General features: G+C 34.3%; 2 protein-coding genes across 16 annotated transcripts in view; one reads left to right on the forward strand and one right to left on the reverse strand.

Annotated features, from left to right (window-relative positions):
- Positions 1-2,914, reverse strand: dnajc28 (DnaJ (Hsp40) homolog, subfamily C, member 28). Its single transcript, NM_001017648.1, is given in 2 exon segments — positions 1-1,259; positions 2,798-2,914. A coding segment is annotated over 1 exon segment (1,131 nt). The 5' UTR covers positions 1,239-1,259; positions 2,798-2,914; the 3' UTR covers positions 1-107.
- mab21l3 (mab-21-like 3) overlaps positions 2,829-14,826 on the forward strand; it is a 19,799-nt gene continuing 7,801 nt past the window's right edge. For 6 of the 15 annotated variants that reach the window (XM_087266649.1, XM_087266646.1, XM_087266653.1 and 3 more), the window contains exons 1-8: positions 2,829-3,102; positions 3,724-3,821; positions 5,816-5,956; positions 6,059-6,130; positions 6,632-6,923; positions 8,700-8,881; positions 10,424-10,618; positions 12,886-13,102. In XM_087266649.1, the coding sequence (XP_087122775.1) occupies positions 6,074-6,130; positions 6,632-6,923; positions 8,700-8,881; positions 10,424-10,618; positions 12,886-13,102 (943 nt within the window). In that variant the 5' untranslated portion in view covers positions 2,829-3,102; positions 3,724-3,821; positions 5,816-5,956; positions 6,059-6,073. 15 annotated transcript variants of the gene reach the window in all.

The following is a 14,826-nucleotide window of genomic DNA, read 5'->3' on the forward strand; positions in this document are numbered from 1 at the left end:
TTTATATCACCATGATAGTATTTATTGTTATTAATCTTCGATTGTTCAATTAAACAAGACAATAACTATTCCACACTGTATGACAGTTATAGCAACAACACACAACCTCATTTCAGCAGATTCTGCATCCATGCGATGAGTCCTTGTCTGGTGTGCTGAGACATTTCCGTCGTCTCCATCTGCTCCTTTTCATTCCTTTCTTTTTCTCTCTCCTTCTCCTGCCTGAGCAGCAGATCGGTTTTCAATATCTTCTCCAGCTCTCTCGTCAGACTATAATGCACCATCTGCCTGCTCATAAGAGGCACTATCAGATTAAAATTGTCCACTTTCTTATTGAGTTTCGCCAGTTCCTCAGCAAACACAGCGCAATGCTCCTTCCACTGGAGGCTTTCTGAGTGCCTCATGGGTTCCCCTAACCTAGCCCTGACCTCCTGCAACCTCTCCCTCATTTTACAGATGCTTTCCCTGATCTCCTTCTGTGCCACAATCCATTCAGGCTGGTAACCGTTGTCGATGAGGATTCTGTTGAGGTTGTGCGTCATTGGATCCATGTATGGGTTATAATCAAACTTATTGAGCGGTTTACCAGTGCCGCTGAGGTTCTGAAAGTCTCCACGAGCCATTGATTCCTGGATGAGATCCTCAACCAGCCTTTCCACCGCTTGAGTGATTTTAATCTTCTTACTGCGCAAACGTGCATCCCGGGCCACCATTGCTCCTTCTTCTGCGGCTGCCTTCTCCATCTCCTTGCGTCGATACTCCAAGACCTGATCGGTAGCACGATCAACTCGAAATTGTCTGTATTGTCGTTCTCTCTGACTAGGAGTTCCAGAACCAACGCCTTCAAAACTCAGGTATTGTCTGTGTTGAGGAGCATTACCTTTCACTTTCTCGTCCTCGTCTTCCTCCATAGATTGGGTGTACTGTGAAGCTGACTTCTGCCGAGCGAGGTGGGCGAGCACAGCCCGATAGGCCTCCTCAATCTGGGAAAACAGGTCCGCGTCTGCTGTGGGAGCACCGGAATCGGGATGGTAGAGTTTGGCCATGCGGAGGTAAGCCTCTTTGACCTCTGCAGGGCCACTGGCTCCATCATCTGGCAGTTGCAGGAGACGGTAACTCTCTCTCAAGCTGCGGCTGAGAGCTCCAGAGCTGAAGGATCGCAGTGTGAGGGAGGAATACAGGGGCAGGACAGACCTGCGGAGGTCCAGACTGTGCAACCGTAACACCAAGCAGCTCATTGTGCCTCATGGATACAGCTCCTGAGGATACAGAAATGGCAGGTTATATCAAAATGTTGACAACTATTGACTGCACCATGGTAAAATTATGTTTATCAGTATATTTTATTACTTTTTAAAGAAATCAAACCACATCTATCTATCTATCTATCTATCTATCTATCTATCTATCTATCTATCTATCTATCTATCTATCTATCTATCTATCTATCTATCTATCTATCTATTAGTCTGTTCACTTCTGATAATGAAGTTAAATTTAGCTTAGCTTACGTTAATTGGATTCATTCATTCATTTATTCATTCATTTTCTTTTCAGCCATCACTAGCAAACATGTTTATTTAATATACTGGATACATCTAATAATAATTAGATATAGCTATTTAATTTGCAGCAAATATGTGGGGATTTATCAATTTGACTAAAGAAAAAAAAAAAAAAAAAAAAATATATATATATATATATATATATATATATATATATATATATATATATATATATATATATATATATATATATATGTACAACAGTTCTGTCTGGTTCCCAAATCTGATTGGCTGATAGCCGTGCGGTATTCTGCAATATCAGAACTCCTACAGCCTCTTTACCCTTTGTGTATTACTCCCCCCACATACAACCAGCAAAAAGCAGACACTACAGATCTCTGGTCTAAAAGATGCGCGCTCAACTGTTTAACTGTCAGCTTATGATTTGAATCCGGAAGAAAGTAGTTCCTCATACAAAAGGGTTATTGAGACTCTCCGTGTTTGATTTTGTTTTTATATACGCAATTATGCCGTCAAACTGTTGTTTAAACGCAATATCACACTCATAGCAGTGCGATATGGCTGTATATCGGCACTGGTGGGGGCACTAAGGCACTCGGCCTGCTGCCTCATGCCAACGCACCGATATACAGCCATATCGCACTGCTACGAGTGTGATATTGCTCATATATATAATATATATATATATATATATATATATATATATATATATATATATATATATATAAATATATATATATATATATATATATATATATATATATATATATATATTTTTTTTTTTTTTTTAAACTACAAGTAAAGACTTTAATACAGTGCATTTTTATTTTCCATTACAACTGTAACATATATATATATATATATATATATATATATATATATATATATATATATATATATATATATATATATATATAGTACAATATACAGTATATAAAGTACAAATATTAATTTATGGCTAGTGTCATTTTTAAGCAATCGACCTTTATTCAACGTTAACTCAAAACTGTCAATGTACAAAATGCTCCTAGGTCATCATGGCTTGCTAGATTGCAACAACAGTTCGTACAAAGCTTGAGTTGATATTAACGATTTTATAACCACTGAATGATTACGATAGACATATTTGATTTTGTGTGGACATAGCAGTCAAGTGTTATTCGTCAAGTTTCCTGTTACGTTAGCAAGAGTGCTAATGTCCAAAGTGCATGTTAAACATGAAAACTTAGCCTAAAAACACAAACAATACCGCAATGACAGCCAGCAAGTACCTCGTGGATTCAGTTCGGATTTTTCCACTTCATCGTGACAAAAGGTCAATATATATTTATGTTATGAATGACACCGCTCTTCAATGCATGCACTAGGGTTTGTTGTTATATATTTATGTCGAACAGCATGCTGGGGAATGTAGTCACCGTTTTCGGTGCAAAGCGCTTTCTAGAGTTGGTCCTTTAGATGGCGACAAATCTCAACAGCGGATTTCCACACACTTCACTCACTTCTTAAAATTCCTAAAATTGTCTGTTTCATCGACTGAGTACACGTCTGCTGCTGTCAACGCTGTCTGTGTGGGGTAAGTGTTGACTTTTTGGAAAACTAACTGCCAGTAAGAAAAAGGATCGAGGCTGATGTTTGTATTACTTAATTACGTGTTAATAATTATTAGCCTATGCTATTGATGCTGTTGATGAACTGGCACAAAGCCTTGGTAATCAGATGATTATCAATATCTTGCTATAACATCTATAGGTTAGATCTATCTATCTATCTATCTATCTATCTATCTATCTATCTATCTATCTATCTATCTATCTATCTATCTATCTATCTATCTATCTATCTATCTGTCTGTCTGTCTGTCTGTCTGTCTGTCTGTCTGTCTGTCTGTCTGTCTGTCTGTCTGTCTGTCTGTCTGTCTGTCTGTCTGTCTGAACAGCCGTAATTTGAATAGTCTAGATTTCATATAAAATATGTATTGATTGATTGGTTTGTTAAATGACTGTGTGTTTTGTTGCCTTGTTGCCTGATCTTGTTACACACGCTGCAAACTTTAAGGAATAGCTCAGCCAAAAGTTACAATTTTGTCATCATTTACTCATATTTACTAGTTCCAAACCAAAGGTTTCTTTCTTCTGTTAAACACAAAATAAGATATTCTGTTACTTCATTAGTTATTTTTGTTTTCCTACTATAGGAGTCAACGTGTGCCAGCAACCAACATTCTTCAAAATATCTTCTTTTGTGGTCAACAGAAAATAATCTCATAAAACCACAGGGGAGGGAGAGTAAAGGGTGAGGTAATTTTCATTTTTGGATGAACTACCCCTTTAATGTCTCACAGTAAATTCCATAATAATATATTTTTTATTATTTTGTTATACAACCTTCAAACTCTATTAAGTGTTTATAATTCTCTGCCTACAATAAAACATTACCGTATTTTCCATTATTGACAAAACATTTCCTTTATTTAATAATTAGTTCATTCATTCAATCAGACATTCCTTTATTGATTATGACTATACTGTGCTGTAAGTTCCACTTCCAATACCTATATAACATTTAGTTTGTTTATTTATTTAGACATTTGTTCACTTTATCTTCACCACAGACAGTCAATGTATGTTAAAGGCTGTAGTGCAAGTGATTGTGACAGGGTTTTTTTCATATCATCATCACCTGATCTGTACTGAATTGAACCATGTAAGGTCATCCAATTCATCCACAATTGGTATAGTGGTCAATGAGTTTTTGACTTAGGCTACAGAGGGCTCCAAACTGAAAAATTAAGCTGGCAAGTTATTGTATATTATTTTTAAGCATTTGATTATTTCTTAATATTTGATTTGTCCCACAGTTGCTCTCATTGTTGATATATATTGTTTACAATACATGCATATTTTTGTTCATGTTATTTTAGTATGTGAAGTATGAGAATCCAGAGGCTTGGTGTAGTTTTACATTATATAGCCTTTATAATGGCCTCTTTTTAATGCTTTTTTTTTTTGTTAAATTTAGCATACTTTAATTCAATAAATTCCAACTCACGTAAGTTGATAAACAACATTAACAACAACAATTGTGATCCAGTTGCGTGTTTATAATCAGCATATGGCGCAGTCTGCTGGATTAAAACCAAATGTTTATATTCAAATGAGTGTGATCGGTCATGTGAGTAAGCAATTGGTGAACTAATTTGCCCAGAGGAACATACAAGCTTTTTAGCATCTCGGGAATCAATGTTGTGAAATCAATGGCTCTGCTGAAGTGCTTTTCCCTTGTGCGATTTGTGTTGCACGTACACAGGGACACAAAAGAATTGCAAAAAAGGCCACAAAGACACAACATTAAGCTCTGCTGCTGAAAAGAAGACTTAAAATAGCATCTGAAAAGAGCTTATTGTAAGCGTAGACTACAACATGACCAACTGCACAGATGAAGATCTGGATAACTATTTGCTAAATCAGGTGACCTACTTATGCTGTCATTGGTTTTATTGAGCACCGAGATCTAAACTAAACTGTTAATGTGTTATTAGTTTTTATTATAACCATTTCATTTGGTGTTTTAATTAAACAATAATAATTTTAGATGGCTTATTTTTAGAGTTTTTAAAAATTATTTTATTCAGTGTTTGTTCTGCTCTAATCGAATGTGTTATTGTCTTGTTTTTAGCTTAAATGTTTTATATGCGAATATGCTGTACTACTCACAATCTTTACATCTTACCATAGTCTTCATAATTGACATGTTTGTTAGTTTTTTTTGTTGTTGTTATTTACTTAAATATCTATTTGTTGTTAGACTATCCAGTCTTTCTTAACACAGGCTGCATAGCATTTATTTATTTGTTTATTTTTTATTTATTAATTTAATTAATTTATTTTATTTATTTATTCAATTATTTATTTGTAGTCAGATGAAAATATGTTTAATTCTTTATTCTTTTTATTCCTCATTTCTTGTTTTATTTTATTTTTGTATGGTAATAAAATATTTTTATTTTATTTTATTTGTAGTTGCATAACTTGTTTTATTTTATTTTATTTTGTTTATTATGCTGTCTTAGTGGTGTAATGTTTTTATTTCTTGTTTATTTTCTTTATTTTTTATTTAAAATTTGTGTTAATAAAATAAAAATAATAAACAAATAGCTAGAGGATTTCTTTTTATTTAGTTTCATTTTATTTGAGTTTAGTGTAGTATTTCAGATAGATTCAATAAAAATAAAAAAACATTCCTTTTTTGGTTTATTCTGCTGTTTCTGATGTTAAATGTATCGTCAGGTGGATCTCAGACATCGGCAGGTTTCAAAGTGTGTCGAAGATGTGCAGAAAATCATCAAAGATCTTACTACGGAGGTCAGCTCAAAAGACGCTCGCTTCCAGTCCATCGCAAATGCTGGAGTTCATAACGCCAGCCTCAAAGTAATGCTTCACATAGGCCTCATCTATATAAAAAATACTAACTGCATTATAATGCTGGATTTATAACATCATGTTTTTTCTTGTGTCCACAATCTGATTCAGGACCAGCCTGCTTTAATGTCAAAATGGTCTGCATTACTCAGAGGGAGATGTGCATACAACCCTGCCATACAAGTAAGCAGTAGTATTTATTAAAAAGGTATAGATCAACCCCAACATTTAAATTCTATAATTAAAATTACTAGGTAAGTCAATGGGGAGCTGAACCAATTTTGGCACCATTATCATTGGACATTCTTTAAAATATCTTCTTTAATGTACCGCAGAAGAATGAAGGACATACAGGTTTGAAACAAGTAAATGGTGTCAAAATTGTACTTTTCCTATTTACTGTTGTAAACTTTAACTGGTGTTATTATGTAACATGCATGCAGCTACAAATACTTTTGCTGCGGTACTTTTGCAGCATTTACATAGGCCAGAGTGCACTGTTTGATTCAGATCTATATTCTAAAGGTTTTTACAGTGGCACCCCAGGTCTAGAAAATTATATTTTAATATTTTTGGACTAGACAAAAGACAAAAAGTCAGAGTAAGAAAAGCTTATATTATACAGTAGATAAACAGAATAGATGTACTGATTAGTTTGATGTTTTTTTTGGGTGACTTGTGCAGGTCCTCTCTCCAACCCTGTACCTGATCTCAGTGCCTCTGCAGGGCCTGATGGGCTATAAAGAGAGACGGACACGTCAGTGGCGTTATTATACACTGACTGGCTCTCGTCTCCTCTCACCTGTTCGTGAGCCGGAGAAGCTCCACCAATGGCTTGAGCTGGAGAGTTTTGTCAACCCGAGTCAGGAGTGGCACGATGCCCGCATGACCATCGAAGGTGACATTGTGCCAGCCAAGGTGGTGAACGTCTTCAAAGATCTTCTGGAGACGTCTATAAAGACCCGCGGACTGACAAGTTAGAGTTTTAATATTTGTTTAATCTGTGTGTAAATGCTGGTGAATAATGAAAAATCTCTATACACTAATGATATTCTAGTCACAAACAGAATATTAATATGCTTGATTTAATTTGATGTCTCGATATATGTTCTGTTGATAACTGGATAACAGATTTATTTATTTATTAACCTTTTATTTTTGTTTTGTTATCCTCTTATAATATCTTTTCATATTATAGATTCCATAAGTAGCACAACATTTAATCTTCTGTTTGTTTTATACACCATATACACCATATACAGTTGAAGTCAGAATTATTAGCCCCCCTGAATTATTAGCGCCCCTGTTTATTTTTTTCCCCAATTTCTGTTTAATGGAGAGAAGATTGTTTCAGCACATTTCTAAGCATAATAGTTTTAAAAACTTATTTCTAATAACTGATTTATTTTATCTTTGCCATGATGACAGTAAATAATATTTTACTAGATATTTTTTAAGACCCTTCTATACAGCTTAAAGTGACATTTAAAGGCTTAACTAGGGTAATAAGGTGAACTAGGCAGGTTAGGGGAATTAGGCAAGTTATTGTATAACGGTGGTTTGTTCTGTAGATTATCGAGAAAAAAAAATTGCTTAAAGGGGCTAATAATCTTGTCTCATAAATTGTGTTAAAAAAATTAATAACTGCTTTTATTCTAGCCGAAATAAAACAAATAAGACTTTCTCCAGAAGAAAAAATATTATCAGACATGCTGTAAAAATTTCCTTGCTCTCTTTGACATAATTTGGGCAATATTTAAAAAAGAAAAAAAAAATCAAAAGGGAGCTAATAATTCTGACTTCAACTTTAGATATATCTATAGATATATGGATCTATCTATATATCTATCTATCTATCTATCTATCTATCTATCTATCTATCTATCTATCTATCTATCTATCTATCTATCTATCTATCTATCTATCTATCTATCTGTCTATCTGTCTATCTGTCTGTCTGTCTGTCTGTCTGTCTGTCTGTCTGTCTGTCTGTCTGTCTGTCTGTCTATCTATCATCCATTACTTCTATACCTTCTCTATTTATTGATTGATTGATTGATTCATTTAAATAGTTTTACTTAGTTTTTTAATTGTTTTATCATTTCTTAACATTATGCTAAATCTTTATCTTCACTCTGTCTTTCTATCTTTTTTGTTATTTAAGATTTTCAATGCAGAATAGCATTTAAACCTGTAAACATTAAACAAATTTAAGATTTTTGGAATAATTATGATTTATGAAATGATGGAACTACACTACAACACTTTCAGTGCGATAAGACTTTTGGCCTTCACTGTTAGTGTTTTGATTCCAGTCAATAATAGCTTTGTAACTGTTAGTGGAGATTCTACGAAGCAGATGAGCTGTAGCAAAGGAAATCTTTAAAATGAAATAGTGTGAAGTTTAAAAAGCTTTTTATTTGATAGACAGGGATTTTAAACTCACTGTATTCTCATTTGACCCACAGGCGCAAAGTGTTGATGGTAAATACATTTCTGCACACACAGACACAAAATTGCAAAATGTAATGCTTAAGTTTGGATCCATATTCTTACATTTTTCACATTCTAATGAAATATAATATAATTTTAATACCATATTTGGTCAATTAGTATGTTGATTAAGGGGAAAATCCTATCAGAGTAAATTAAGATTTGAGCACAGCCATAAATGTGCAAAATGTGCAATGGTGTATATATAGAGTGGTTTATGCAGCATGTGTTTTGTGCGCACCCTTTTCTACTCTGACAGATAAGGTGAGTGTGCTGGAGTCTGTTGGGACAGCGGTGCGAGTTGCAGTGGAAACATCAGAGGCTCAGATAGAGGTGAAACTGGTTCCTACTGTGGAGCTGATGAACTACTGGCCAAAGAGAGCTCGATGGCCCCGGCTCTTCCGCAGATGGCCCTCCACAGAGCGAGCTCGCTGTATTAAGGTCTGATTATATATATCTTGACAAAAATATATCTTTGATAATTATTATTAATATTAATTATTATTAATAATGGCGACACGGTGGCGCAGTAGGTAGTGATGTTGCCTCACAGCAAGAAGGTCGCCAGTTCAAGCCTTGGCTGGGTCAGTTGCCGTTTAAGTGTGGAATTTGCACGTTCTCCCCACGTTTGTGTGGGTTTCCTCCGGGTGCCTCAGTTTTACCCACAGTCCAAAGACATGCGGTACAGGTGAATTGGGTAGGCTAAATTGTTAGTAGTGTATGAGCGTGAATGAGTGTGTATGGATATTTCCCAGAGATGGGTTGCAGTTGGAAGGGCATCCGCTGCGTAAAACAAATGCTGGATAAGTTGGTGGTTCATTCCGCTGTGGCCCAGATTAATAAAGGGATTAAGCCAAAAAGAAACTGAATGAATCATTATTAATAATTATTTAATAACATTTTAGGTTTTTTTTCTGGATTTTTTATATTTTTTGTTTAGAAAAAAATAAAATCATTATTATATACAAAACTGTATATGTATACGGTTCCGCAAGGAATACAATGCCCTTTTAGGAACTTCATTTTGGGATAGTTCTCCCAATAATTTGAATTCTTTCATCATTTCCTTTCCTTTCACTTGTTCTAAACATATTTGACTCTATCCTCTGTTAAACACAAAAGAATATATTTTGATGAATCTGGAAACCTGTAACCACTGACTTCCATAGTGTTTGTTTTTCCTACTATTTGTGTCAATGGTTACATGTTTTCAGCTTTTTTTCAAAATATCTTCCATTGTGTTCAACTGAAGAAGTAATCTCATAACCACTTGAGGGTAAGTAATTATTCAGTATTTTTTGGGTGAACTATCTCTTAAAGGCAGAAAAGAGTCAATAGTTACCATCATATAGACCTCCACTGAAATCAATCCCCATTATTATTGTTTCTATTGGAAATTACCTACTATTTGCAAAGTAGTTTTTCTCCTTGTAGTTGAGCTATAGTTCCATACAAGTACTTTATTTTCAAAGAATAAAAGATGGAATTTCATTGGTTGACAACAATGTAAACTTTCATCCATCACACCTTGGATACTTGGAGGTTTTCTCCTCGTGTTCGCATGGGTTTCCTACCGGTGCTCCAGTTTCCCCCAAAGTCCAAACACACACACTATAGGTGAATTGGGTGAGCTAAATTGTTTGTAGTGTATGTGTGTGAATGAGAGTGAATGAGTGTTTCCCAGGGATGGGTTGCCGCTGGAAGGGCATCCGCTGTGTAAAACATATGCTTGATAAGATGGCGGTACATTCCGCTGTGGCGACCCCTGTTTAATAAAGGGACCAAGCCGAAAAGAAAATTAATGAATGAAACTCATATTTATGTTTGAGATATTCTGATTTATTTATATGTTGTGTTTAACCACTCTAGAGACACAACAGAGTCAACTGTAGATACCAGAATAACTGTCTGTGGGATAACATTCTTTTATTATTAAAAATTAGTTATTAGCTGACTAGTTTGAGTTTTGTTTACCCCTTGCAGTCATTTGGATTCAATCTAATGGCCTCTTCGAACTACCACTGGCTGCTGTCGTTTTCGCGGGCAGAACAGGTGCTGTTGAGTAATATAGATGAGGATGGCGGCTGCCGCAGGAAGTGTTATCGTGTGGTCAGACAGCTGAAGGAGGACGCGTGGTGTCCAGGAAGCAAACCTGTCATCACTGCCTTCCACCTACAGGTATACTTACCCTACCAAAAATAGACTCTTTATGTGATGGGCCAGTGTAACTTTTCATCCATTAAATATAAAGTATCTATTTTCATACTTGTTCTTATTATTTTTTAGATACTAGTAACTTTTCTATTAACAACTAGTACTTATTATCTATGAGTTCTTGTTCTATAATTACTAGTACATTTAAAAATATAAATTAGTATATGAGTATATATGAGCAATATCACATGAGTAGCAGTGCAATATGATTTTATCAGCACTGGTGGGGTCCACTAAGGCATTCGGCCTGTGGTCTCGAACCAATGCACGCCTCTCACCAGTACCCGTATAAAATCATATTGCACTGCTACTTGTGTGATATAGCATTTATATAATAGTTCGATAGTATAATCGTTTGTATAGAAAAGAAAATCAAAAACAGAGAGTCTCGAAAAACCCTTTTGCACGAGGAACTGCAGCTGACGTCAGAACAGTAGAAACTGCTGCTTTAAAACATGTCACTTTAGAGATAGTTTTTGAATAATTCTCTAGTGTAATGTCTAAAGTGATGACAAAACAGGTCATTTTGCTCACATATTAAGATTATAAGGCTAACCAGCATGAAATGCCATCAGTCTACAGAGATTTCCCAGTATTTCTCTGTTGCTATCGGGAGATCACAATAATTAACCCTGGAAAACCCAAAGCAAACACTACCAGATTACATTGGTATACATACAGCATAACAAAATACAAAAGAGAGAGATCGACTTAGAATGTCACTTACCTGATTTATAATGATTTGATCAGCTTTAGTTTGAAACTTAAGCTGCGGTCACACTGGACTTTTCTCCTTATAGACTTCCATTCATATGCATTGGAAACGCAAGCTTGTGCATCAAGCTTCACAGATTGCTGCATTGCAAAGTTCAAGCTTGGTAAACTCTGACCTGCGAAATCACATCACTTGACTGCGTGTGACCACTCGAGGATCAAAACATGACCTCTCTGTACAGAAATTTAAAGCAATAGCAATATTTATCAAACTGTAGTGTCCTCTGCTTGCTGCTGTGGGTGGAGTAATACACAAGGGTGAAGGGTAAAGATGCTGGACGAGTGCTGTTATTTTCATAACATCGCACAGCTATCAGCCAATTAGATTCAAGAACTGTTGTCTAAATATATTTATTATTATCACTTACTCTTTAGCTACCAGTAAATATTCCATGGGTACTAGTAACTTTTAAAAATATAACATTATTTATTAGATATTAGTGCTTATTAATTAAATACTAATACTTATTTTAGTAGATACTATATAAACTATTCAGTTTTGTCCAGTATGTATTCCAGTTGTGACTAATACATATTTGTAGATACTCTGTTTTTTATTAGGTACTAACACTTTTTTCAGATACTAGTACTTAATCTTTATAAAAATAACACTTATTTGTTTGATACTCATCATAATAAGATACTGCTATTTATTCATTAGATGCTAATTCCTATTTATATGATACTTGTGCTTAGTTATTGGACACTAGAAATTTTTAAAATGATAATTAGCATTAATTATCAATGTGGCAGAATAGTTGGCGGTTCATTCCGCTGTGGTGACCTCTGATAGCCGCAACCCAACAATGGGAAACACCCATACAATCATGCATTCACACACTACGGCCAATTTAGCCTATTCAATTCACCTATGCCGCATGCCTTTGAACTGTGGGGAAAACCAGAGCACTCAGAGGAATCCCATGCAAACACAGAGAGAACATACAAACTCCACACAGAGATGCCAACTGACCCAGCCGGGGCTCAAACCAGTGACCTAATTGCTGTGAGGCAATCGTGCTACCCACTGCACCACCGTAACACCGTAATGAACAAATAAATAAGAATAAATAATAACTAGAATATAATGAAGAAATGTATGTAATTAATATTGTTTGAAGTGTCTAATAAGAATTAACAAGAATTATCTAATGAATGAATACAAGTACCTATTTTAGAAGTACTAGTATCTAACAAATAAGAGTGTCTAATATATAAACACTAGCATCTTGGGTAATAATTACTAAAGAACAGTAGTACATAGTAATTTACTAGTAGATTTACTATTAGGAAAGATACTCGTATCCAAAAATAATTGCTAGTTGTGTGCATATGCAAATGCGTATGATGTTTTATAGATTTAATGTTAAATTTACTCACCATACTGTTTACCTTTTGGCTTGAAATTATACCGCTTGTACAAAAAAGCAGACATTTACACTTTTCCTATGATCTAGACGCTTCTCTTCTGGACATGTGAGAAATACCCCTGCACCAAGGACTGGAAGGACTTCAGAGGATGTGTATTGCGGCTGGTGCAGAAGCTCTACAAGTGTGTTAGTCAGCACTATCTCCGGCATTACTTCATACGCTCCCACAACCTCCTAAAATACAGCAATACTAATGAGCTGGATGAAGTGGCAAAGAAGATTAATCATTTCCTGGAAAACCCAGGTACTTACATTCATTAGAAGCTTCCTCTGTGAGTTAGATTGCATAGATCTGTGTTAGCTATGCTTGGACTGCATCATATCGATGATCATTTTTCCTTCTTTTCTCCCATCGCATCCTGACATTTTCAGCAGAATTGTGATAGTAGGTCAACACTGTGAATGAATGACATTAAAAACGTTGAGTTGATTGATTCAGTACATTTCTTTTCCTCGTCTGGGGCATTTCATTTCATTTGACTTTATTTTAATATTTTTCTGTTATTTAATTTCATGCTATTTTCAACAGGCCAACATTCTGAATGAGGGAAATAATAATTCAAATATTAAATCAAGTTATTAAATGAAATAGTTTTCTCATGAGGCATTTTTTAATTTAACTTAATTTATTTTATTTTAATTATTTCAAATAATATTTTCAGCTGGTCAAATTAGAAAATTAATGAATAAAATGAAAAAGACTGATTTAATGAAAAAAAACATGTTAACAATTTTTTGTCAGGCATTTTTATTTTGATTTATTTTATATATATATATATATTTTTTTTTATTTGAACTATTTGTCTATTCTATTTTTTTTACTTTCCATTAATTAAAATATCCTAAGGAAACTATTTTAAGATTAATAATAATAATAATAATAATGTGTAATAGCCCAGTGCCGCTTTTTAAAAATAATGATCTGATCGAAAAACTAAAACTAAAATCACTTATAACCTTTTGCTTTATTCCCCAGCAGAGGGCACTGTAATTACTACTATATGTATTACAAGAGCTCCTAGTATACAGTAATGACCAATTAGTTTCATTTCCAACAGATAATTTGTTTAGATACACAAATGTACCAAGTCAGATTCACAGAGACATTGTCAGACTCATTCTAGCGTATGTAATCACAGTAATCTGGCATGTCAGTTATCAATTGTGAGTAAGTGAATCAGAGGTGACATGAGGGAGTATTTCAACCAACGATTAATTCTCGCATTATTAAATCACCCTCATTAATTCCAACCCCATTTTAATTATTTACTCCATCAGTTTTTTTGCATAACAACTTAAGAAAATGACACAAAAATACCACCAAAACAAGTGACCAAATATGTTGTGATTGTTTAGAAGTGAAAACATAACAGTAATTTTGGTTGAATTATTCCTTAAATGGCGAATAATATCTTCATAATTATAATTTTAAATAATGTGTTTGTGTTCTGTTCAGCCTGATCAAAAATGACTGCAGTTTGTACATTAATGTAGAAAATAAACAACTCACTAGACAAAAACTCCATTATTATAAAAAATAGTGTTCTCTTCAAGTATTTTATTATTTGATTTGATTTAATCTATTTATTTCGAACAACAAAAATCATACACAAAACAATTCTTTAAACAAAATACATTTCATCATGGTCTAAATGGAGGGGGATGAATTATTATATTTATTTTATTTTTCAAACTGAAAAGCCAAGCCCTACAGGAGCCACTGACCACTGCAACCTATTATGACACTACTAATTCAACTTATAACAGCGTAAATATATAGGAAAAAAGAGTAGAAGCCATAAACTTGTGATACACACAAACAAAAAAGAAGTCTGTAGTGTTATTTGTCCTCCAGAAAGTTAATGTCTTTTATCTCCCTGAGGTGACAGGATTGTAAATGTTGCATCTTCTAAATATCAGATGTGTTTTTCTTCCCTATTACTGCTACATCAAGCAGCTCCATCATCT

The sequence above is a fragment of the Danio rerio genome, chromosome 9 (genome assembly GCF_052040795.2).
Source record: "Danio rerio strain M-AB ecotype USA chromosome 9, GRCz13ab, whole genome shotgun sequence".
Lineage (NCBI taxonomy): Eukaryota > Metazoa > Chordata > Actinopteri > Cypriniformes > Danionidae > Danio > Danio rerio.